The sequence below is a fragment of the Pantherophis guttatus genome, chromosome 10, assembly GCF_059756535.1.
Source record: "Pantherophis guttatus breed Tessera chromosome 10, ASM5975653v1, whole genome shotgun sequence".
Classification (NCBI taxonomy): domain Eukaryota; kingdom Metazoa; phylum Chordata; class Lepidosauria; order Squamata; family Colubridae; genus Pantherophis; species Pantherophis guttatus.
In genome coordinates this window covers 12,534,992-12,560,427 of record NC_142072.1, presented here as the reverse complement: position 1 = coordinate 12,560,427, position 25,436 = coordinate 12,534,992, and the positions used below count along the sequence as shown (strand labels likewise).

Sequence of the window (25,436 nt, the reverse complement as noted above, 5' to 3'; positions counted from 1 at the left end):
GACGTAGGCGTCGACGTCGCCACGCTTAACACGGAGAACGCCGAATGGTCGAGACTCTCGCTCGACCCTGCGTTTATTCTGTCTCCCCATTGGCTGAAAGTGGTGGGGGGAGAGAGATAAGACTGCCTGCACACTTGAGGGCGGCGGATAACGAAGGCGGCATTTGGAGCGTCTGTATCCTGACGGCGGTAAGATGCGAGTCGGGGTCAAGAAGGACCGGCGAAGGCGGTTTCGAGTTTTAAATTCCCTTCAGTTTGGCTCCTCCTCCTCAAGGATGACAAGGCCTGTCATTTTCTCCTCACAGGGGTTTTTTTCCTGTGAGGTAAATTAATGGTAGTTGTAGTCCAATACTGGACGCGAAATTGAAGTGAAGGACGGCTCCCATCATCCACTGCCGGATGAAGGGGGTGGGGGGAGCAAGGTGTACACGCTGACCGGAATGGGGGGGGGAGCTTGGACTCGCCTTACTGTTTTTTTACTGACTTGTGTTATTTGTAATATGTCTCTCTTAACTTTGTCTCTTTTTCAGTGCAAGAGCCTTTTTTTTTTTTTTAGCTGCCCAGGGGATAATATAGAATATAGAAAAGGAATCTTGACCAGAAGATTGGTTATAAACTCCTTTTGTGGTATTCGAAAGCAATGGATCAGCTTCCAGAACTCTATGCTGTTTTCCAAGGAGAGGTATGGTCCCAAAGAGTTAATTTTCAGAGAGATGAGATTGAATACATCACATAAATGTGTTTTCACAGTTAACAAGTTTTTGAAGTTCAGATAGGTTAAATAGATCAGGGGTCACCAAAGCAAAGCTGGCTAGGGAATTCTGGGAGGTGAAGTCCACCAGGCTTAAAGTTGCTAAGGTTGGAGACCCCTGAAATAGATAATATGTATATATATTTTTTAAAGTTCAATTAACACATTTTTTAAAAAATATCCTTCGTATAAGTGACTAGGATGTCGTTAATCAATAGATTTAGGAACAAACTAACCGGCTGCGGTAAAGCTTTTTGAATAACATCTTAGAAATAGTGTGGAATTGTGCTATAGCAGTTGGTGGTTTGGTGCTGAATTTCTTATTTATAGAAATATATAAGAATATTTAAAAAAAACGCTTAATCTCTCCCCTGACTCAAGATGATGAAGGGAGGAGAACTTGTGGCTCAGAGGTTAATACAGTTGCCTAACATGCAGGCAGCCCAAGTTCGAATCCAAGTAAGGGTATGTCTAGCTGATGAGAGCTAAATAGATTGAAATAGATCTATACTAGTCTCCCTTTATTTCTTTATCAGTGAAATATAAATTATATTTATATATAAATATATTCACAAGTTAGCCATGCCAAAGTGGATAAGGTTTATTCCCAAGTATACATAGAATTTTAGTTTAAGGAGACAATTTTTAAGATGGATAAGATTCAGTGAAAGAAATAGCACACCAGTAGACACATATTTATGTAAGTATTCCTTCTGATATTTCCAAACAGTTAGATCTCAAGAGGCTACCTGATCTTTGGCATCAAATAGACAGAACTAAGTATATTGTGCTAGCATCTGTTGTTACTGGGAGCAGGGTAAGGAGACAGTAGGTTAATAAATGTTGCTTTGTTTGTGAGTGGTGGTATATATATTTTTTACAGGTTGCTTCTGTGACAGAATATGGAGCATTTATAAAAATTCCAGGAACCCCAAAACAAGGTTTGATTAATTATATGGTGACTCTTCGGTTAACATTCTTTTGTTAGTATAATGAATGGTGTTACTTTTCCACTTACAAGTGTTGAGCGTACCCATTCCCAAGTAACCTTGGTGGCTTACACAAAGCTTACATTGCTAGTCATTGACTTATGATCACTATTGAGCCCAAAATTTATGTTGCTAAGTGAGAGAATTGTTAAGTGAATTTTGCCCATTTTATTATCTTTCTTGTCACAGTTGTTGAGTGAATTACTGCAGTTGTTAAGTTAGTATCAGTTGTTAAGTGAATCTGGCTTCCGCATTGATTTTGATTGTTAGAAGGTCACAAAAGGAGATCACATGATCCTGGGGCATTGCAGTCGTCATAAATATGAACCAATTGCTAAGCATCCGAATTTTGATCATGTGACTATGGGGATGCTGCAACAGTTGCAAAACATAAGTCACTTTTTTCAGAACTGTTGTAACTTTGAACAGTCACTATATTAACTGTTGTAAGTTGAGGATTACCTGTATTATGGGTAAATGGATATAAAACAAAAATGAGTAGTTTCTTTGTAAAATGGGTTGTTTTAGAAAATTATGTTATTGATTTCTAGCAGAAAATAAAGTATTTTCTCTCTTGTTATTGCTGTAGGCCTTGTTCACAAAAGCCAAATGTCAAACTGTAGAGTGGACAAACCTTCAGAGATGGTGGACGTTGGAGAAAAAGTGTGGGTGAAACTTATAGGAAAAGAGGTAAATTTGTGGCTCCATTTTATGATTTCTACCAATAAAGATTTCATCGTTAGCAATTACTGTACAAATACTTTTATTAAAGAAGAATGATATCACAATCTTAACATTTACTCTGAAAGCTACTGAAAAAGTATGCAATCTGAAAATCTAAATTCTCATAGAAAACATTAATTTCATTGGAATTTTAAATAAACATGGAATTGAATGAGATTGAGTTTTATGAATGATGCGCTTACAAGACATCTCAAATGAGTTCAAAAATTGATTCATTCTGTAAATTTATTGTAACAGTATGCAACTCAATCAAAGTTTTTTACATATTTCACAAAGTACCCTGTATGAAATATCCAGTCCAATTCTGCCTTAAAACATAGATACCCTGTTTCCCCCAAAATAAGACATCCCCTGATAATAAACACAATCGGGCTTTTGAGTGCATGGCAATAAGGCCAAGCACTTATTTCAGGGTTCAAAAAAGACAGGGTCTTATTTTCGGGGAAACATGGTTGATTGATACTATCTGAAAGTTCATTATGAATAGCTAATGTATTTTACATTAATACATTTCAATGATTGAAGTATAATACCTTAAAGTATTATAATCTCAACATCAGTTTTTGCCTTGGGTATCTGGGAATGAAACAAAAATCAAAATGTATTGCTTTATGTTTTCAGAAGACGGATGACAAATTGAAACTATCTCTTTCCATGAAAGTTGTTAACCAAGGAACTGGAAAGGACTTAGACCCCAATAATGTTGTCCTTGAGTAAGTGAAATCTCCATTCCTCTAATTTTTCTTCTCTATACCAAAGGTCTTTCTAGTATGACTTCTCATGGAGAAAGTGTAAAAATCCAACAGTTCTTTTGAGCTCAGTAGAAGAGACCACCAAGACGGGTCCCCAACCCCCAGGATGTGTGTGGACCAGTACCAATCTGTGGCCTGTTAGGAACTGGGCCACACAGCTGGAGGTGGCCAAGTGAAGCCTACTGTAAACTGCACGTGAGGGATCTAGATTATGTGCTCCTTCTCCCTCCCCCACCTCTGGTCTATGGAAAAATTGTCTTCCACGAAACCTGGTGCCAAAAATGTTGGGGACCGATGAACCAAGAGACCCTGCCACAAAATGTGGTGTGGAGGATTCCTGTTCAGTATTTCATCCAGTCGTCTTTTAAACCACTTCATTCCATTCTTTCTGTTGATTTTCTTCCTGCCCATAGAATAGCCAGTCAACATTTTATGTTTGAGAAGTGTGATTATAGTATGCCAAGGTGTTGGATTCTTCCCACATTTATGTCCCACACTTTTTAACTGCCCATCTCTGCTCTGTGTTGGCAAATGAGTTTCACTATTTCTGTTGTTCTTTATTTATACACAAACGTGTATTTTCAAAGCAGTGAAAACCATCTTGTTTGGGGTAGACCTGTGTTTCTTAACCTTGGCAACTTTAAAATGTGGCTATGGAATTCTGAGAATTGAAATCCATACTTGTGTAGACAGGTAGTCCTGGGGTGCATTTGTAACTTTTAGCATGTTTTTATGAAATATATTTTTGTAGAATATAAACTGTCTTGAGCTGTGACAGGTTGAATGATATAAAAAGGTTGCTAAAATAATTAATTTTGTGATTGCATAGATTTCTGATTATGGACAATAAGTTAAAAAAAATCATAGTGACAATTCAGAAAGCTGTTTTTTAATATTATTTTTCTTGACATAACTTAGAATGTGTTCATTGTTCCAAGTAGAACCAGGTTTTTCCCATATTAATGGTGTTTCTGTTTTTGAAAATTCTTGTGTTTTTATGCAGTCAAGAGGCACGGAAAAAATGCTCCTTTAAAGATTATACCAGTCAAAAGATCACTTTAGAAGCTGTTTTGAACACTGTGTGTAAGAAGTGTGGTTGTCCAGGTATGTGATTAATAATTTTGTTCATTTATTGTTCATTTTCAGAGAAGATAGGGGTTTGAAAGAAGTTGAGAAATGAAGGAAATATAACTTTATTTGTGGGCCTACAGTATTTTTATTCCATATGGTGATAATATATGCCTTTTTCCTCAAAATTGGAGAACATAAATGTAATGAGACTTAAGCACTTAGGTATAAATAGCATCTAGAAGTTCTGTATAAATCTTGAGGAAATAGAGAAGAGTAATCTATAAAGGTTGCCTTATTTTATGTTTCTATATAATTCATTTGTTGTAGGTCATTTCGCCAAAGATTGCTTCATGCAGCCAGGAGGGACAAAATACACCCTTATACCAGAGGATGAACCTGTCCCTGCAGAAGATGAAAAGAAAGGTCACCACTCTATGAAGAAAAGGAAAAAGGTATCTATGGACATTCTCTGTCATCCAGGTCATGATTGCCCAAGGATGCTTTTCCAAAAGGCAACTGGACTTTCTTTGTTTTTCCTTGAAGACGTTTTGCTTCTCATCCAGGAAGCTTCTTCAATTCTGATTGAATGGTGGAGAATGGAAGGATTTATATTCCTTGCAATCATCTGGTCTTTAACACTCCCTCTGAAAGTTGTTGAGGCCACTTGGAGGTTTATCTGTGCCGTCAGGGTCACCTAAATAGTGCAAATGTGTGCAGAACCTTCTTAGAACTGCTGAAAGGGCTTTGTTGTAAACGAGACAGGTGGTGTCGTATCCCTTTGGAGAGAGGGGCTGTTCAGTTTTAATGTAGATGGTCTCTTTGAACCCTCTTTCAAACCAGCGGTCCTCTCTGTCCAGAATGTGGACTTTGCTGTCTTCAAAAGAGTTGCCTTTGTCTTTCATTGCAGTCAAATGTTACTGGACAGAGCTGTTAAATAGATAAGAACTCGTAGCAGTTCACAGAGCTCTGACATTAAAAGATTCAAAGTATCTACTGAAACTTCCCTGCACAAATTGAGCATGCTTAATTTATAATTAGATGCCAGTTTGCATATGTAGTTTAGTCTGTGTTCTATGTAACAAACAATGGCTTCTATTTCTAGTCTGCATTTTTTGGGTGGGCGGACCTTATTACTGCAGAGAAATAGCTCCATTATACAAGTACTCCTTGGCTTACAACAGTTCATTTAGTGACTGTTCAAAGTTACAACGTCACTGAAAAAAGTGACTCATGACCGTTTTTCACACTTATGACCATTGCAGCATCCCCACATGATAAAAAATTGGATACTTGGCAACTGGTTCATATTTATGATAGTTGCCGTATGTGAGGGTCATGTGATCACCTTTTGCAACCTTCTGACAAGCAAAGTCAATGGGGAAGCCAGATTCATTTAAGAACTGTGTTACTAACTTAACTGCAATGATTCACTTAACAACAGTGACAAGAAGGATCATAAAATGGGGGGAAACTCAACAACAGAAATTTTGGGCTCAACTGTAGTCGTAAGTCGAGGACTATCTGTATGTAGTGATATATTTGCTCTGTCATACAAAATTCATCAAGACATTTTTTTTCTCCTGACCAGGATAAAAAGAAAAAAAGGAAACGTAAGAACACAGACTTGGAAGCTTCTGACAGCACCAATTCTGACAATGGGAACCAGCCAGCTCAGAAGAAGGCAAAACGTAAGGAAAAAAACAGTCCATCTCGGAAAAGGAAAAAGAAGCATCATAAGAAAAAGCACAAGGAATGAGAATGAGAATCTGACTCTGGGCTGCATGTGTTCTCAGTGCAAATTGTGGCTTCCGTTCCCTCTGGTCATCAGTTGGAAAAAGAACAACTAAACTGTAGGATGCATTAGGATAAAATGGTTTTTCCTTCTTTGAAAATCACCTTTGTTTTTCAAGGATTATCACAAGGATGGCTATTCTCCTCCAATAAAGTGGAAAGGAAGGAGCAGCCTGCCACTGGGTGGTACCTTGTCCCAGATGTTGACTCCATTCTTGTGAAATCTTAACTCCCTTCTTTCATTTCTTCATACTTGGATTTTAGCCAGCCTCTTTGGATCAACCCAGAGCCATCTTGCAGAAACTTGTATGGAGCTGGCAGTCGGCGCATTTCCTCTCATGGGAACAACTGTGGGTTGACTCAGCATCCGCCAGTTATTGTCTGCCTACCAGCAGAAGGAACTGTGAATGTACCCTCTCGCCCGACAGGGAAACATTGGTTGAGTAGATCATGCCACTGCATTCCTGTTACCCATTTGTCCTGTAATACTATAGGAGGAAGAAATCGGGTACAGGACCAGTTGTCTTAAAAACTGAGAAACGAGCCAAGTGTTCACCTTTGAACCATGAATAAAGTTTTGGTTCGTGGAGTTCTTTTTACTGTAGATTTGGATTTGGAGAAGGGACAGAAATAAGAACCCTTCTAGTTGTCTCACTTTCCTATTGTGAGATGCTTTAAAAACTAGGGCGTCAGCATTTTTGTGTCTGGAAGCTCACTTATATTATACTTTGTTAGTTTTGGAGGCTGCAGGGTTGCAGTCAGTGACTTTCAGTGGATGATGCTGCATTTTGGAGTTTATTTTTCCCAGATTGGCTTTAAGAGGTGAAATGAAAACTCCAGACCTCAGTGAGCCTTCATAGAGCTATTTTTTTCCCCTCGCCCGAAGAGAATTGCCTGAGTGGGGCTCATATAAATGAAACTGAGGGTAGTGTGCTGGTCTTACACTGACCATTATATTTAAGGCAGGGGTTCCCAATCCCCAGTCCATGGACCGACAACGGGTATGGCATGCCAGCAACCAGGCTGCGCAAACAAGTGAATTCCCATCCATGGGATGCAAGCAGCATGCAAAACCACACTGTTCTGACCTAGGCTTCCCCAAAAAGCACGAAGCAGAATCCTGATCCCAACAAAACCCTTTTATTAAACAAACAGTGAATTCCTCTCATTCACCTTCGGTAAAGTCTTTCAAGGGAGAATTTACAGTCACAGACCTTATTTGGCTTGGAGAGCTGCCAGGCCGATATCTTCAAAACTTGGCAAAGAGTCTCAGAGAGTCACAAGCCAATTAAGCAACCAATTAAGCAAACTAATTGTCCCCTTTCACTCCTCTTTTATTCCCTCTGGGAGGGCCATTCATCATCCACCTGTGGCCTTACTCCCAAGACGACCCTTGTTCTTTAGCTGTTCTCTTCGCCTGGCAACTCTCTGCATGCGCACACTGGGAACAGGCTCCAGCTGTTCATCTGCCTCACTGATGTCTGACTCTGAAGACAACTGATAACTGGCATCTGGCCCTGGCCCCCTCTCTGCCTCTGATGCAGAGCCCTCATCAGAGCCTTCCCCAGACTCCAGGACTGGCCCATGTTCCTCCCCAACCTCCTCATTGCCTGAATCTGTTACCAGCTACACTGGTGGGCCACAGCACACACACCCTCCGATCTGAGGGAAAAAAAACTTTCCACGGAACTGGTCCCTGGTGCCCAAAAGGTTGAGGGCATGCTTTAAGGCATTGTTATTTGGACAGGAAACTGTTAGTCAGTTCCAGGCTCTAGTCTAAATTGGGAAGTTGAAGAACAGCCTGGCAGAAATCAGTGACAACATAATGACTTCTTATTGTTACCCAAAAAATAAACCCTACAGCACAAGTCCAAGAAATACCAGGGGCCAAATCCAACTTGAAATAACTCTTCCCCCCATTATATTATTTCAGCTATTAAGAGTGCAGAGGTGCAGTCAGTGATGTAACCGTTGGAGTGCCAGGTTTTCTGTATTATCCTGGCAACTTTGAAGCTTATGTCTTAGTTATATCCTGTATTTCTGCCTTTGGGAAATTAAGGCAATTTACATAAGGTGTGTAACTAAATTTTCTTTGATCAGAGATTAGATAAAGTAGCTTGTCTTCCAGTTCATGCCTCTAGCGTAGTACTATTTCTCAGAAATGTAACTCTCAATCACTCCAAGAACCATAATTGCCAAAAAAAAAAAAACCAACTTGTTCGTGCCTATATTACCTTCAGAAGTTCTTCAAAGCAAACCACTGCTTGTGTATTGTTGAATTTTCCTACTCTGATTGGCACAATGCATACTGATGACATAAGCCTCTGCACAGTGTAGTTTTCTCTGCTCTTTGTGTTATAAGGAAAACCGGTTGCATGCTTAAAAGTTTTCAGCTTGGTTCATAAAAGTTTTTAAACCGGAATCTGTAATAGAGCTGCTAATTTTTTTGAAGGACTACTTTGCTGAATATAGGATGGAGCAAAGTGCCTCTGTGTGGTGCATGCCTAAGGGCTAAAGATTACAAGATGCACAAGAAATGATACACAATAACAAAAATATACCACTAAAAGGTCCACCAGTGAATGAAGACATAGAGTAACAAAATAGCCAAATTGTAACCCAACTAAGATTAAGACCCAAGTGCTATCTGCTTTGAGCAATTATAATATGTAATCAGGGTTGGAGCTTTTCAGATGTGCACTTGGAAGCTGTTCCAAAGAACTGGTCCGGCCATCCAGCCACGCAGTGTCATAGAATTTTACCCCCGCCCACATTCCAAAGGATGCAGCTAATGTTTTTTCCTGTGTATATCAAACATCCCAAACTTATTCCAATGGGAAAATGCAGTCCTGCAATTAAGGGCAAGTCTCATAGAGCTATATAAGTTAGCATTTTCAATTGCATCTGGAAGGCCATTGGCAATTAGTGCAAGACTTGCATTAGTGGTATAATACGATCCCACCAGCAAAGACCAGTCAACACACAGGCTCCTGTAATTTGATCCAACGGAAAACTAAATGATCCTCAAATGTAGTGTGTGTTGCGGTAATCTAAGTAGATGGTGACAAGGGCATGAGTTACTACAGTTAAGATAGGGTAGAACTGCAACTGGCATGCCAGCCAAAGCCACAGCCTGCCTTTTCCAGCAGAAGCCATGAATGAGTCCAGATGTATACCTAAGTCAGCCATCTGTTCCCCCCAAGAGCAGTGTGCAAAATAATTATTGACCCGATGTATTGGATGAATAAAGGCATAAAGTAATACCCAGGACTGTTCCTCTCTCCAGTATGTGCCAGTTATTTTTATTTTTTATTTTGCAAAGATAAAGAGGGAGGGGTTGATGAGTCAGGTAGACCGTCCCATGAATTGTCAACTGGGTATCTTCTGTGTAAGTTATCCTAACAGTTGGAACAAGCCTCTTGTTTATCCAGTGTAGAAACTGTAGCAGGAGAGTTGCATTAGTCCATGGCAGCCCAAAGTAAGGACTGACATTTTTATTAAAAGGCATCAGTTGTTGAGCTATAGCTAATGTCGTCAGATGTAGAAATACAACACTAATGTAATGCTTAAGAACACTTAGCTGGTGGCATAAATTCAAAATACGTAACTGGCATTCATGTCTTCCTGGAGGGTACAATATTGATGTCAGTAGTGCTGATATAAGCAGGGCTCAAGTACATTGCTGTTACTTTTGACTCACGCACTGATACTTCAGAAAGCAAGTTTAAAACGTTTAAGCGTCCAGTGCAATTTAGATTGACACCACCAGAAACTAATAGGGTTTTCTGTTATATAAAATTTTGTCTCTATAAGAAACTCATTGGAAATACATGCAGATAACCATGTTAACATGCAGTCACTCAGATAAAATGCTCTAGGACCATGTTTCTTAACCTTGGCAACTTTAAGATGTGTGGACTTCCAACTCCCAGAACTGAATGCTGCTTGGGGAATTCTGGGAGTTGAAGTCCGCACATCTTAAAATTTGCCGAGGTTGAGAAATACCGGCTTAGGAGATGGTGTGTTCTGCAAAAACAGCTATTGTTTCAGTGTGCTTCATTTAAAGTCACTGATAGGATAAATATGTGCTCCTCCCTAAATATAGACACTGGAAAATCACTAGAAACTGAGTAAGCAATTGGAGCAGGAAATTTTGGTCAAAGATGATATAACCATCCCAGGAATGATGCAGTTCTTTGGAAATACTGTTGCTGCCAGCAGGAGAAAATAAAACTGATGTGGCACATATTTCCAAACCTGTCTGTGTACTTTTGTTCCTCCACCCAGAGGTTTGTGTCTGAGTGATTCCAGTTTGCTTGATGCTGCCTATATGATCCATTCTGGTTATGTGCTGTGCCTTCCTGAAACCGATTTGATAAATAAGCCATATTCACGTTTCTATGGCCAATTTATATACAAACAACATTTTGTAACGTATTTTGTCTTGCAAAATGATAGAATATGGTAATTTTGTAGAAGGCAAGCATACCTCTGTATAGCAGATTTTGTCGCTCAGTTGCCAATTACTAGCAGGCAAGAGTGAGATCTAATGCAGACTTGTGTATTCAGTTTCCTAAGAAGAGCTTCACACATGTAACAGCATGAACATAGCAACTGCCTCTGTCAGGTAGATAAATAAAAACTAATTTTCAGTTTTGATGGAAATATGGGGTTTTAAACGAGGCATAGTCATAATCCTGATAAAAGCAGAACATGTAGATAAAAACTCAAGTAGGCATTTTTTTTTGGTAACAATTGTTTCACTTTATTACTGTTTTTTTTAAAGATCTCTTCGATAGTAAAAATGTGTGGGCACACCCAAAACTCCATAAAGGTCAGGGTGACTGGCACTTATGAAGAGAGCTCAAGTTGGATACTGAAAGGTCTCCAAAATTTCAGTCAGTGTACAAAACACAAAGAAAGGAAAAAAAAAACATCAGCAATTTGGCAGTGAAAAATAGTATTACGGTAGGAAGGAGGTAGAAACTTTCTAGTTATCTTTCTGGTAGGTACGAGTGCAGACCACATCACCCATTTTCAGAGTCTGAAAGAGAAGATGATACAAAAGACAATTATCATTTATTCTGGAATGCTGAAGGACAATCTGCCTATGGGAAAGAAAATTATCACTTTTACGGCACTAAATTATTACAGGCTTGGTTTGCCCAATTTACAAAGACATTAACCATCATTTTGCTAACCAAAAATGAGCCAGACTTGCCTTGCATATTAAATTGAATCAAAATAAACCAAATTATGATACCGTGAGTTGGGTCAGCCCTGTGGCTATATTTCTCTATGAATAAACGATTGTTCCCTACCTTTTTGTAATAGAATAAAGACTGTTTTAGCCTAAAACATGGAAGATTATTTACTCTAGTTTTTGTCCAAGAAGTCTATATTCTCCTCTCCAGAGGAAAGAACTAAGAGTTGAGTTGATCAATTCTGTTAATCAGCAGTTGATCAATTCTGTGCTCAAAGGTGTTCCTTGAGGCTGAAGGTATTTCTGGCAGGATTTTGAAAATGTTTTCAAATCTGAAACACACTTTCTGAGCGCAAAAGTCCCAGATTCAATCACCAGACTACTTTGAAAGGGTGCCAACACACTTTCTAAAATGGACCAAATAATCCACTTCTCATTCTAAACCAGGGGTGAGATTTTGACAGCAGATTTCAGCAGAAATCTGCAAAACCAGCAGATTTTGACAGGTTCTAGCGAACCTGTAGCAGAAATTTTGAGTAGTTTGGAGAACTGGCAAATACCACCTCTGGCTGGCCCCAGAGTGGGTTGAGAATGGAGATTTTGCAGTATCCTTCCCCTGTCACACCCAAGCCATGACCACCAAGCCACTCTACGCCCACCAAGCCACGCCCACAGAACCGGTAGTAAAAAAATTGGATTTCACCACTGCTCTAAACCATGTGTTTTGAACTTAAAGCATTTTGCACACTATGAGTTTCTAAAATAATATTTCCAGGTAACTAAACCAGGGATGCTGCAAATTGCATTATTTGGTTTTATGCTCCCTTTGATGGCTTATTCATTTGAAAGAAGAAATAATTCAGACTTCCCAATTAATACTAGTTAATTTTCATTGTCCATTGTCACTCAATCCCAACAATTTCCAAGTGAATTTCTCCCTTCAATAGAAGTCACCAATTGCCAAGGGGAAAAAATATGTGTTGGTTCTCTTACCAAAATCAGCTTGTCATCTTTTATTTCTCGAACGAGTGAGGTCTCCTTTCCATTCCATTTTTGAATGTGAACAAGCTTCCCTCCATCTAGTGTCACAATAGACTGTAGAAAGAAATAATCATACTCATTTCATTGCCAGACAGCTTGGGGATTATGAATGGAAAAAGGGATTATGCAAGATTTTAAAAAGACAGTTGCATCTACAGTTGTGACCTGCCTGTTTTTTCTGCTTGTGTTTGCATTAGTCATGTATAGCAGTAGTCTTTCGAAGCAGAAGCCCAGAAACCTAGATTAGATAACTTCGTGTTATGTGAAATGGTATGTAACTAGTTTGTCCTTAAAAAAAAAAAAAAAAAACAGCCAGAGTCTCCTGATTGGAATCACAATTATGTCTCTGGAAAGGACGGTAAATATTTTTTTCTTCTACCATGGATAAATCTCAAAAACCTTTCCCAACCTCAATAGCTCCCTAATCTTTCCTCCTTTCATCAATGGAAAATGGGGCAATTGCCATAAAAAGGATTGCTGAAGATCCTTGAGCAATACACAAGAGAAAGGATTAGCTAAGTAAGATTTTCCATGAGTACCGTATTTTTCAGAGTATAAGATGCACCTTAGTTTTTGGAGAGGAAAATAAGAAAAAAGCTGATTGGTGGGTGGATCTGCCTCCTGGAATACCCCCAATCAGCTGTTCCCAGAGGTGAATTTTAGCAACAGGTTCCTTGGTTGTGAGCTCTGTGCCTTGCTTTTTTTAGCCTTTTTTTCTGCTTCTGAAACTTCTGAAACTCTGTTTCAGAAAAAAAAATAATCCTGCCTCTGAAAGCTTCAGAAACAGAACTTCAGGAAAAAAGCCTCCAAACAGAGCTTCAGAAAAAAAAACCTCCAAACAGAGCTGCAGAAAAAAAGCCTCTGAAACAGAGCTGCAGAAAAAAAGCCTCTGAAGCTCTGTTTGGGGGTTTCTTTTCTGACGCTTCATTTCTGATGCTTTTTTCAGCCTCTGAAACCTCTGTTTGAGAAGCCGGGCGGGGCTACATTCAGAGTATAAGACGCCCCCAGATTTTCACCCTCTTTTTTGGGGGGGAAACGGTGTGTCTTATACTCAGAAAAATACGGTAGTTAAAGAATCCTTAGAGAAATTGAAGGATTTAGGGGAGGCATTCATGAGACAACCCCTATAACCAATTCTACCTACAATCATCCTGCCAAGAGACTCTTTTTCACTCCAGCCACTATTCCCACTTAATGCTAATGGCAATTTAGTTGCAGAGTACAAGGTCCTTTTGGAAGCTAGAGGACTGGAATTATTCCCGATTGGATTTTATATTAAGCCCCACATCTCCCAGGGAATCATGCTTCTATAGCAGGCCAGATGCGTCACACACAGGCCACGTCTGGTTTAGCAAAGGGGGGGGGGAAGCCCCGATACATCACGTGATGACGTGAGTTTGACATCCCTGTTCTATAGTGTCACACTAAGATCAGTGTTTCTCAAAGTTGACATGCAGACTTCAACTCCCAGAATTCCCCAGCTAGCTGAGGAATTTTGAGAATTGATGTCCACACGACTTAATGTGGCCACGTTTCAGGAACTGCTCCACGCTGGTTTTCCCTGGCCGGCTATTAGCCAAATTCCCGGAGTTGCTCTGAAGGTCCACCAAGCACCAAGATACTTCCATTGATACTCATGCTCTCAGAACAGCTGTCTAGAACCACTTAAATTGTATTTTTAATTAATTAGCAGTTGGTAATCCCAATAAATAACAATGCACGTTAGCAAATCCTTGATATAGGTGTCTTTTCAGAAGAACGATACCAGCTAATGGAATTGTATGCAATTTAATTGTAAAAAGGCTACGACTCCAAAGAAATAACTACTTTGAAACTATTTTCTGATTTTATCATCATACAATGTTCTATGGCCAAAGCAGACTGAAATTAGAAGCTCCTGCAGTCCTAATTTTAAATTTTAAATAACTTGGCAGGGCTGAACTCTAAGGAAGATTCTTCTGTCAAGTCACAGCTATAGAGGAGTCAGGATAGGAATTTTATTATTAAATTTACTGGCCACCCATCTTACCCACAGGATAACTCTGGGCTTATACTTTTAAGCTAGGAAAAATAATCACCACAAGGTTTTGTTCTGTCAGGCTGTCATTTACAACTACTTTTATAAAACCAGTAGCACAAGTTCCTTTTAAGGACCAGGAAGATGAAAGCCATATGAATGAGCTTATTTTATCTAAGTTCTGATAAGGGCTCAGTTTCATGAATAAGTATCCGAGTTAAAGATCGGCTTCAGTGTTTATTTAGGAATAAAGTCCCAATCAAAGAAGGGAGTGTGGGTGCGATACTCTGGGACATTCACATAAAATAACACGAAAGGCTTCAACTTCAGATGTTGTCACCAGACATTGTACGCTTTGAATGTTCTTGCAAGCTACAGATCAATGGAAAGAAGCCCTATGTGCAAACCTTGACAACACAATACAAACTTTCACAACTATCCATGTCAGATTTCAGAAAGGCTGAATAGAACTCTGAACAGGCTAGTTTATCTAAACTTTCGATTTTAGCACCAGCCAACCTAAGGGCCATAAGAAAATAGTGAAGGATGAGATTTTACCATGTGTTACTTCCACAGGTGGGTTCTACTTACCTTTACTACCAGTTCGCATCGTGCCCATGCGCGCTCTTCTGTGCATGTGCAAATCACCTATGATGACGTCCGGGTCAGTGGGCGTAGCCTCCCGCTTGTTTTACGACCGGTTCTTGTGAACCGGTCCAAGCCGGGGGCAACCCACCACTGGTTACTTCTATTTAAAAAAAGAGACTACCATGGGGAAGCATTGTTCCTCCATGAATTTGGCTAGCCTCCTTCTTTTAAAAGAGAGAAGGACAAATTGCCTGTGTTCAATCTTCCAACTATTATCAAAGTCATTTTGGATACTACATTCCAGGTGCCCTGTCTTATTCTAGAAGACAGGACACCTGAAATATAGTATCCAAAATGGCCCTGGATGATAAATGGACAAAGGACAACCAAGGAGAATCTTCTCAGCTGTACTCCAGCTAGGGAAAGCTCATACCCAGGGAGATTTGCCCAATGACAATTTTCATCTATCAGCAAGGATCTTATTTTGCCCCAGAATTGTATTATGCATTTTAGGCACATAATGACAATATGATAAACACAAATATATATATATATATACCATATACTGCATAGTGTTCTAATTTATTTGTGAACTGTCTTGAGGTGCTGTGGGAGAGGGAATTAATTCAGAATATAGATCTACACTTCTCATGTAGGTGTGGCAATATTCCACAGGGGAAATTAAGAAATTAATCAGTTAACTTTTTTGTAATTATCACTCTTTTTTTGAAGAGCCAAACAAGGCGACAATAGACATGGACATCACTAATTGGAGCAGTCAGTGCTAATTTAGATGGACCAAAAAAACCTTCTATTGGCGAGTAGATCCTAAAGGGAATGGCCAGGATCACCGCTCAAACCGTAGTGATCAGCTCTTTACCTTCACATTCCTGCCATCTGCTGTTGTCTCATCAAATTCTTCTCCCGCTTTGCAATTGATCTCCGTGTTCTTGAAAGTGCTTTGGGTTTTGATGGTAATTGCATCACCGTTCACCTCAATAATGGTGGTAGGTTTGGTCAAATTAGCAATTTGTCTTGTGGCAAAGTTCACATCTACAAGAAAGGAAAAAAAGAGGCCGAAACTAAAAACCAAATATTTTTGCAGTCTAAAAACATGGAAAACATTGTTAGCTGCTGCAAATTAATCAGATTGCTCAATTCTACTTTAAAGTATCCCTTCCTATTCTATAATGTTGATTTTTTTTAAAAAAAGGAATCAAACTGGTCTGCCTAGAAGATCTTTCTGTAACTGGTAGGCTTCATGTATCACACCCAGCCATGATTTTGTTAACTATAATTTGACTAAAGTATAAATAATAATTGCAGAACATAGAAGTTGGACTCTTATATTGCACTAAGCCATAATTATTAGACTTATGTGTTAAACTCTAGTATGGTTTGTTTGGGTTTGGCAGGTAAATTTGCAATTTTAGATTATCCAACTGTATTTAAAAAGAAGCCGCCTCTTAGCATGTACAAAACAGCCAATACCAATCTTAACTTTTCAGTAAGGGAACTATAAAGTCAAAGGCAGATTCTTGAAGCAACATTGAAAGATCCTGAAAAGCTGGGGAAAGGAGTGGGGCGGGGACAGGACACATTTCCCACTCTCAAAAGCAAAAAGTCTTTGTTTACCAGAATCCAAGCAGAGCTGAACTGAAGATGGAGGTTTTGTCAGGCAAAAGAAAGGGGTTCACTCAAAGAACGTGAACTGGCTTTCAGCTGCCAAGCCATTTTTTTTTTTAATTTTGATTTTTTTGGCCTGGCACAGAACCATTTAATGGAAAGGACTTCAAAGAACCGTCTGTCTGTGCATATAATTGCCAGATATATGCTCTTTGAACAAGATGTGCGATCTACACTCTAGAGAGCCTCTTGAATGAATGTAAAGGCTCTTTTATAGTACTTAGCATTCCTCTGGTGTGGACTTGCCCTTTTGCATTTTGCTGCCTGATCTAATGGACTTATTCAACAGGAAACAGCTGTTCTTTCGTGCTCCTTTTATTTATTTATTTATTAAATTATTTGCTGTCCTTTCATGCCCCTGTCCAATTTATAAAGCAGCCCATCTCATGTACGTAACCCTACCCATCACAGATAATAAATAATAATAAATAAATAATAACTTGTCATTGTACATGTATACACAGTATACCCATACAACGAAATTCACATAACACCCAAAGACCAGGTCCAACACACATAATGATCCCCAAACACACCCCCACCCATCACAAATTCCCCACCCGTAAACCACCCAAACATCCACACAACAGACCAAGTAAATGCTCTGTATTCCAACCGCCATAAGGGTTTGCATTTATACATCAACCTCTCTGGGCCATTAAGTAGCAAGGGGCAAGTAGTTCAAGAGCCTGACCAGACTGGGGAGATCCAAGTTCAAATTCCCACTGTTGTCTGTCCCCCCCCAAAAGAAAGCTACTTTGATCTGTGCTTGTTGTGAGCACAGAAGGACCGCTTGATGCCACTTCAAAGGAAAAGTAAGGGAACAAATGAGGCAAATTAGGGAAAGAAAACAGCTGAGAGCATGTGGAGGACTGACCTCTCCGTTCATCAGAGGGAGAAACCATCTTTGCTTGGGTTTTTTTTTTCGTTCACGTCAGCCTTGTTATTAAAATTGGAGTTTCCTTAGGCAACAGAATTGGAGAACTAAATGAAGGAGTGAAGCTAAGGAGAAGGACTCTTGCTTTATAGGCCCAAAGCCCCAGAGTCATTCCCTTGCATCTCTACTTAAAATAATTCGGGAAGGGAAGGGGTCCTTTGATTGAGGTTTATTATTAAATTTGTATACCGCCCTTCTCCCGAAGGACTCAGGGCGGTGAACAGCCAAAATTAAAATACATACAGTATAAAAATTAAAATAAATTAAAACAGAATTAAATCAGTTTGGCTGATTGAGGTTAATCAACAATGAAATGGGGGGTGGGGGGAGGGCTATGTGACCGAAGGTGAGATACACTGAAGGTCCCAACATGTCTTCTTTTTTTGCCCTTCAAGCCAAAAAGAACATCCAAATGCTTCTGAGTGAATGAGGGAACAGAAGCAGCCCAGAAACATAATTTGGTACAGCTTGTAGCAGCTTGCCCTTCCCCTGACTTTCTCACGAGAAAAAAGTTTTAGGTTTAATCCAGCTTTCTCCAACTGGGGCTCTTATGACTTTCAGTTCTCAAATTGTACCCCACTTATCCAAAGATTATAAATTGTCTCACCCTGCTGCTCCCTGCGGTCTGATTTTTGGCACCGCTGACTTAATAACGCTAGCTTTCCATGGTTTTGGGCAGGATTTTTCACAGCTGTATCTGGCAATCCTGAGGACTGAACCTGGAATCTTTGGCATGCTCTGCTATTGAGCAATATCCCTTCCCAAAGCTGCTCTTGAGCAATGAGTTCCAACAATCTGGAGAAGGCACCAGATAGGGAAGCCCAAGCTACCTCTTACTTGTTGGAGATAAGGAAGTATGCATATAAAGTCTACACAAATTGCTCACCGAGGAGGATGGCTTATCTCTTTCAGGTTCTGGCTAATTCAGGGTCACCATATCTGGCCTCCAAATATTAAACAGTCATCAGATTTCCCACCTACCCCCTTTGCTTCTTTGACCATGTAGCTTTATTTAAGGGGATTCACATTCAAGAGAGTTGAAAATATGCCTATGTAAATATGGACTTCTGGCTTCATTGCCGATAGCAAGGAAACACTAGAAAGACAAAACTGTGGCATTTCTTTTGAAGCACTATCAGCAGAGACTCCCATCTCCATGGTTGCAAATGTAGGGAGAAAGGCACGCTGATTGAAATGCCAATTTTTCTTCTTTTCCCAGCACTGGGCAGTAGCACTTAACTCACTCAAGAGGTCTGCTGGCCATCAGCAATGAGATCAATTGTGAGCACATTTCTCAATGTTTGGGTGCATACGGTGACAGAATGGGCCTCTGGAGAAGCAGTGGATATAGCGCTGGCCACCCAGAACTTTCCCAGAGAATGGACAGGTTAAGAGACTGAGCAGACCCAAGTTGGATGGGAGAAGAGATTCAAGGTAGTCACACACTAGCATCTCTTAGGACAGTGATGGCTAACCTTTTTGCCGTCGCGTGCCAAAAGTGGGGGTCGCGTGGGGGTCGTGGGTGCGTGTGCCCACATCCATAATTCAATCTGCCCGCCCTCCTGTGCATGTGCACGTGACCCCCCCACACACACTTCCCCCTGCTTTTGGCACGCGATGGCACGGTGAGCCCGGTAGGCCCGTTTTTCCACCTCCCCAGGCTCCAGAGGCTTTCTAGGAGTCTGGGGAGGGCAAAAACAGCCTTCCCCATCCTTCCGGAGGCCGGAAACAGCCAGTTTCCCGACTTCCGGTGGGACCGGAAGGCCTGAAAATCAGTTGGCCAGTGCATGTGTGCGCGCTGGAGCTGAGTTAGGGCAACACTCGCGTGCCCACCAATATGGCTCCACGTGCCACTTGTGGCATCTGTGCCATAGGTTCGCCATCACGGTCTTAGGATATATCTGAGTAGAGGGTTACACCTTTAGTCTGGCAAGATTCTAATAGTTGTAAGCAAATAAAGCAGGGGTGTCGCACTCGCGGCCCAAGGGCTGTTTGCATCACGCACTGGCCACCCCTACCCCTGGTTTAGCAAAAAGGGGGGGGAAGTTGCCATACGTCACATGACGTGATGCCATGAGTTTGACACCCCTGAAATAAAGGATTGGACTCCACTGGATTTTGCTGTGTCGTCTTTGGGCTTGACACGTACATTGGTACTGGAATTGCTTGGAAATCAAGAACTAGAAAGTCTCAGATTCAAGCTAGCCCAGTTTAAACTACAGTTTATCAAGGTTATTATGATTCATTAAAAAAAAAGAGAGCATATGCTTGCTTGTCATTGCACCTAAGAATTCTTTTAAAAACAATTGTGCTACCCATATAATGGTATAGCCACTAAGTAAACGTTCCCTTTAAAGCTTTAGCTTCAGAGCGGTTTGAAAAGAGTCAAAGGAATGAAAACTGCCATAAAAATCCTGATGAGTTGCCAGCATTTTCTTTGCAGATAGGTTGCAAATACCTCCCCATCATAAATCATTCTCATTGCTGCATTCATGAACTCTACTCTAACCCTGGCAATTTCTGGCAAATGTCTAGGGTTCCACTCAGCAGAATTTAATGGAAAAATCCTGTTATATTATGGCAGTAGGTTTGCTTTCCTATTTTTTTAAAATTTATTTTAAAAAATACGCACCATCAGCTAAAAGCTTCTCCCCCCTCCGTGTAAATGCAGAATCTTAAATGAGTTAACTGTATCAGTTGGGGGGCTAATGGAGCTACCCAAAGTAGAGTAGTAAGATTTATGTTTCAATTTTAGGTGGTCCTCAACTTAGGACAATAAATTATGACCACAAGATACTGCCATTGGTCATAAACGCAGTCAGTTGTAGAGCACCTAAAATGCAATCTCATAACCCCCAAGGAGGGATCTAGCCAGCGGTGGGCTTCCAATATTCTTACCACTGGTTCACCGCACACAAGCATGCTTCACGTACCTTCCCGGCATACACCCGGCGTTCCGTGCCTGCGCTTTGCTTGCTTGCGTGCCTTCCGTGCATGCGCCCAGCCCAGTGGTGAAATGTAAAATTTGTTACTACCGGTTCTGTGGGCGTGGCTTGGTGGAGGGGTAATGTGACTGGGTGGGCGTGGCCAACTTTTTATTTTATTGTTTTCTTTTAAAAGCATTTTTTTTGGCCGAAGAGGTTGTAGAAAAAATGCTTTTAAAAGTTAAAAAAAAAAAGCCTCTGATGATTGTGTGGCTCAGCTGGGCATGGCGGGGGGAGAGGGATTTTTGCTACCAGTTTTCCGAACCACCTGCTGTCATTGCTACTGGATCGGGCGATCCGGTCCGAACCTGGAGCATTTCACCCCTGGCCCAGTCTTGAAAACGTGCCTAAATAGGACGGCATAGAGGCGGGGCAGGTGGGCGGGACCATTTGCAATTTCTGCTACCAGTTCGCCCGAATTGGTATGAACCGGCTGAATATCACCTCTGGGTCTGGCTATCAAAACTTCAGAGATAGCCCAGGGGAAGTCTGTCATAACTTCAAACAGTCACTATGCGTTAAAAGTCAAGAACCGCCTGTATTAAAAAATTGAGTGGTCAAGGTTGTGTTTTCTACTCCACCTTCAGCAACAGAAGGTCCCTGAGGATCTTTTGACGAATCACTCTCCCTATCCCACCCACTTCCACAGGAGTTTCATCAGGGAAAATTAAAATTAAGAAACGCTCGGCTTCCTCTCTGGGGCTGCTGAACAAAAGACAGGATACATATGCAATATAGAGAATTGGAGATGAACGCAAATGTTTCCTCTGCCACCATCCTAGCTTTGTTTTGGGTAGGAACAGGGTCTGCTAACCACAGTGGGAATCACCTGATTAATGACCCTTACTCAGCACACAAGAAAGGTGGGTGATGCCAGAATGTTTAATCCTTCCTATCTGCAAAAGTAATTAAAAACCACACCCAACGAAGCTAGGCAAGAGCTGTGCAAAGCTGGCTTAAAGCCAAGCTTACACAGGAGTTAAGAGGTCAGAGAAGTCTCCCTTCTGGCAGAATCAGGCCCAGAAAGTGTGTGGGTGTGTGTGGGGGGGAAGAGTTTGTACAAACAGCCCAGTTTGTACCAGCCAGCTGAATGAGTAAATACCCCCATGGCTCCCACACCTTCTTCCCTTACAAACACATATTGAGTGTGCATCCGTTCCTTAAAGCCCTTAAGTTGCAGGAAAGCCTTCCAGGATTCCAGACTTACTCATGAGAAGCGGCTGGCGGCAGCGTAATCTTGCCCTATCAGAGCAGCTTCTGGCAGAAAAGGACACATCACATGAACAATCACCCCATCTCTACACACCCTCTCACTCAGCCAAATACACGCTTTTTGCTCTCGCTCAGCTCCTCTTTGCAGAAATTGCTACCAGATGTCGAGTTGGGTGGGGAGGAGAAGCCAGGGATCCCCAAGCACATGGCCGGCCAAAAGAGAGTTCCAATTAAATCTACCACAGAGTTTACACAAGGAGTAGCTCAGGTTAACACCAAGTCCTCAAATCCACCCCTGCAAACGCGTCTCTTTGCTGCTTTCTCTCTGAGCAATGGAAAAAAAAATATCTCAAGGTGTCACTTGGCATTGTAGCCACATGCCTCAAATGGCACCAAGGCCAGTCACTCATGCCTTTGTCATATGACATAGTTTATTCTCATTTACCGGGGCTGCCTTGAAGACCACACTGGAATAATTGGGGGGGGGGAGGAGGAGGGGGGGGGCAACAGACAGCTGACTCGGGGCCAACTGGTCAGGTTCATTACTACCATGTTACACCACAGCCATTGCATTGTGGTAAGTGCTACTACTCAAGGTGCTGGATAATTATAGGCAGCCCCTACCGAAGGTCTCTCTCTCTCTCTCTCTCTCCCATTTTGAAAGATGACTGGAAGGAAACTCGCTGCTGCTGGGGGCTCTCCTTCTCTGGGTCACTCACTCTGCTCCCCCTCCCAGGTGGTCTCCCCATTCTCACGGCTCCTCAGAACCCCAGCTTTTGCAGGCTGCCCTTTGCGGGGGTTGAATTTCTGCGTTGCCACCAACGCCAGGAGCGCACCCGCGTGCATCGTGCGGACGAATCGAAGTCATCCCAATTCATTGGGTCAGCAAGGATTTCTTCTACCATTGGAACCTGCACCTCCCCTGGCAGACGGTGGCTCGAGACCATTATCCCCTCCCCCTAAATAATGCAATAATGACCAACCTTACTCGTTGGGCTTTGGGGGGGGGAAGGTGGGGGACCCGAAGTGGGAGACCTAGACCCCCCATTTCCAACCCTCCCTCTTTTTTAACAAAAAAGCCACGATGGACGGAGACCGCATCCCCGTGGAAACCCAACCACACAACCCACGCTAGGAGCAAAAACCTCTCCAGCCCGCCGCGGACGAGGCGTTCGCGCCCCAGCCGGTCCACGAATTCAACCTTTATTCTCCGAGGCGAGCGCCTCCTCCCCGCCTCCCCAAATCTCTGCCCGCCTTACGGTACCGAGAGCTTTCATGTAGTCGTCGAAATTGACGCTCTCGATCAGTTTCCAGACGCCGGCAAACACCTCCGCCATGGCGAGCTTGAAAATTGCTTTTTTCCCCCTCTTTTCTCCGAAATGCAACCGCGGCTGGGTCGGCAAACACGCGCTCTCTCCGTCTCTGGCTCGCGCGCGCTTTCCGACCGGGCTCGCCTTTTATTTCTTCCTCCTCCTCCTCCTCCTCCTCCTCCTCCACTCCTCCACCCCTCCCACCGGCCGGCGGCCTCCGCCTCCTCCTCCTCCTCTTCTTCTCCAGGCGCGTCCGGTCTCTTTAAATAGAAGGTTGTGGGAATCTTGCCGCATTGCTTCGCCTAGCTCCCGGGATGCGAGCGCCCTTCTTTTGCCAAGCCCGGCGGCGCCTTTGCGAGGATCTTTGCTGCCCTGCCCTGCCCTGGCCAAAGCCGCGGCCGGGCCTCTCTTAACTCGGGTCTTTTTTGGTCTTTGTTTCAGAAAGTCGCCAGCGCAATCCTGCCTCTTTCCCGGCTGCAAGGCAGGCTAGGATTCCGCGGGGGAGGAGAGGAGAGGAGGGGGGGGAGGCCCGGGGACTGGCTGCAGCGGGAGGGTGGGGTTTTTTGGGGGGGGGGGAAGAAAGGGGGGAGGATCAGGGGTGAAGGCATGCTGAGCAATTTCAGAGCTGATGGCTATGGTGGTTTGGGCTGCTGGTGAAATCTGGAGGGCCCCCTCCCAGGTTCCCTTCCCATGGCGCGATATTAACTGCCGCCGCCGCCGAATCAACTGGCATTGTAGGAAGCGCGGCGCTCTGCGGAGGGTTAAGCTTCAGCTTCCCAGGTATACTGGCTTTGATCTTTATCCAGGTTTACTTTGAACAGCAACGGAGGTGGGATCTGCTGGCAGAATGCCCACGCCTCATGGTAACCTCCAGAGGCGCCCGCTGCGGTTTTACGTTTGTTTTGTTTGTTTTTTTATTGGGAACTTGGAAGCCTCTTAAGAGGTTTTGCGTTAAAAATAAATGAATTTGGGATTTATGGTTTCCACAGGAGAGATTATATCGGAAGAAAAATAATACGATGTAATTTAAGAGAGAGAGAGAGAGAGAGAGAGAGATTAAAACATATTTGGTTAAAAATGCATTCGTATTTTAAAACTGCTGTGAACACTCTTGGAAAGCCTCACTCCATCTCTCTCTCTTTTTTTCCCTCCCTCTCTCTTATTTTATAATTTGTGTTAAGAGTCAGGACCCTTCATTGACTCAGCCTTCCATCCTTTCTAAGGTAGATAAATTGAGGACCCAGTTTGTGGGGGCAATAAGCTGACTTTGTAAAAAATATACAAAAGGATGAAGGCTATTGCTTAACGCAATAGCCCTGAGTTTCCGGAGAAGGGTGGCATATAAATCAAATAATAATAATAATAAAAAGCCGCTTTGTATCTTTTTTCTATTTTTCTGGCACGTTTTTGCTTTTTTACCTTTTTGCTTTATATTTGTTTTTATTTTGTTTCAATAAAAATTATATTCTCCCCGCAAAACATCTTCAATGCACTTCAGGTGGCTTAATGCTTAGAATATGAAGTTGACTCTAAACATTTAGTTGAATTGACCGGGATGTGGTCAGAAAAGTCAAATGGTGGCCACCACCATGGTACCATCAAAATTCTACCTTTTTCTCCTTGACAGACCACAGAGGAAGTCAGTTTCCATTCCAACCAACTTCTAGAACAGTGTTTCTCAACCTTGGAAGCTTGAAGATGGGTGGACTTCAACTCCCAGAATCCCAGCAGCGCTGGCTGGGGGATTCTGGGAGTTGAAGTCCACCCATCTTCAAGCTTCCAAGGTTGAGAAACACTGTTCTAGATGTTTTTCTTTATAAGGAATTCTTACTTTACCTGTTATGGAATATTGCCTCATCATCAGGTGGGACAATCTGGTTTAATTGAACTCTACTTTGAAAAACTGGAGCTAACTTTTGGACTGAAACGCTTACTGGGCTCACGAAAAGGACACTGGTTCAAAATTTCTTGCTTTCTTCTACAATGCAGAAAAAAAACCCTATTGGAGCTACTCCAGCTTCATGAAAATAGAATTTGAATAGAATTTTTTATTGGCCAAGGGTGATTGGACACACAAGGAATTTGTCTTTGGTGCATAGGCTTTCAGTGTACATAAAAAGACAAGATACATTCGTCAAGAATCCTAAGGTACAACACTTAGTGATAGTCATAGGGTACAAATAACCAATCAAATCATACTAGGAACCAACCAATCAATATAAATCGTAAGGATACAGCAACAAGTTACAGTCATATAGTCATAAGTGGGAGGAGATGGGTGATAGGAACGCTGAGAAGATTAATAGTAATAGTCATGTGGACTTAATGAATAGTTAGACAGTGTTGAGGGAATTATTTAGC

General features: G+C 41.9%; 2 protein-coding genes across 4 annotated transcripts; one reads left to right on the top strand and one right to left on the bottom strand.

The window, feature by feature from the left end:
- The first annotated feature begins 101 nt into the window (after positions 1-101).
- On the top strand, positions 102-6,686 carry ZCCHC17 (zinc finger CCHC-type containing 17). 3 transcript variants are annotated; one of them, XM_034413718.3, is made up of 8 exons: positions 102-188; positions 530-681; positions 1,634-1,691; positions 2,329-2,429; positions 3,105-3,196; positions 4,239-4,339; positions 4,634-4,758; positions 5,895-6,686. In XM_034413718.3, exons 2-8 carry the CDS (start codon positions 640-642, stop codon positions 6,060-6,062), a joined length of 687 nt encoding a protein of 228 aa, XP_034269609.1. In that variant the 5' UTR covers positions 102-188; positions 530-639; the 3' UTR covers positions 6,063-6,686. The 3 variants fall into 3 exon arrangements, with proteins under 3 accessions (XP_034269609.1, XP_087732734.1, XP_087732733.1); XM_087876607.1 differs by having other exon boundaries at positions 146-322; XM_087876608.1 differs by lacking the exon at positions 1,634-1,691 and having other exon boundaries at positions 119-188.
- A 4,149-nt stretch (positions 6,687-10,835) lies between these two features.
- FABP3 (fatty acid binding protein 3) lies at positions 10,836-23,862 on the bottom strand. The gene is made up of 4 exons (XM_034413720.3): positions 23,030-23,862; positions 15,827-15,999; positions 12,294-12,395; positions 10,836-11,141 (listed from the first exon to the last, which is right to left on the bottom strand). The coding sequence occupies exons 1-4, from the start codon at positions 23,100-23,102 to the stop codon at positions 11,088-11,090; spliced, it is 402 nt and encodes a 133-aa protein (XP_034269611.1). The 5' UTR covers positions 23,103-23,862; the 3' UTR covers positions 10,836-11,087.
- Between the last annotated feature and the right edge of the window lie 1,574 nt (positions 23,863-25,436).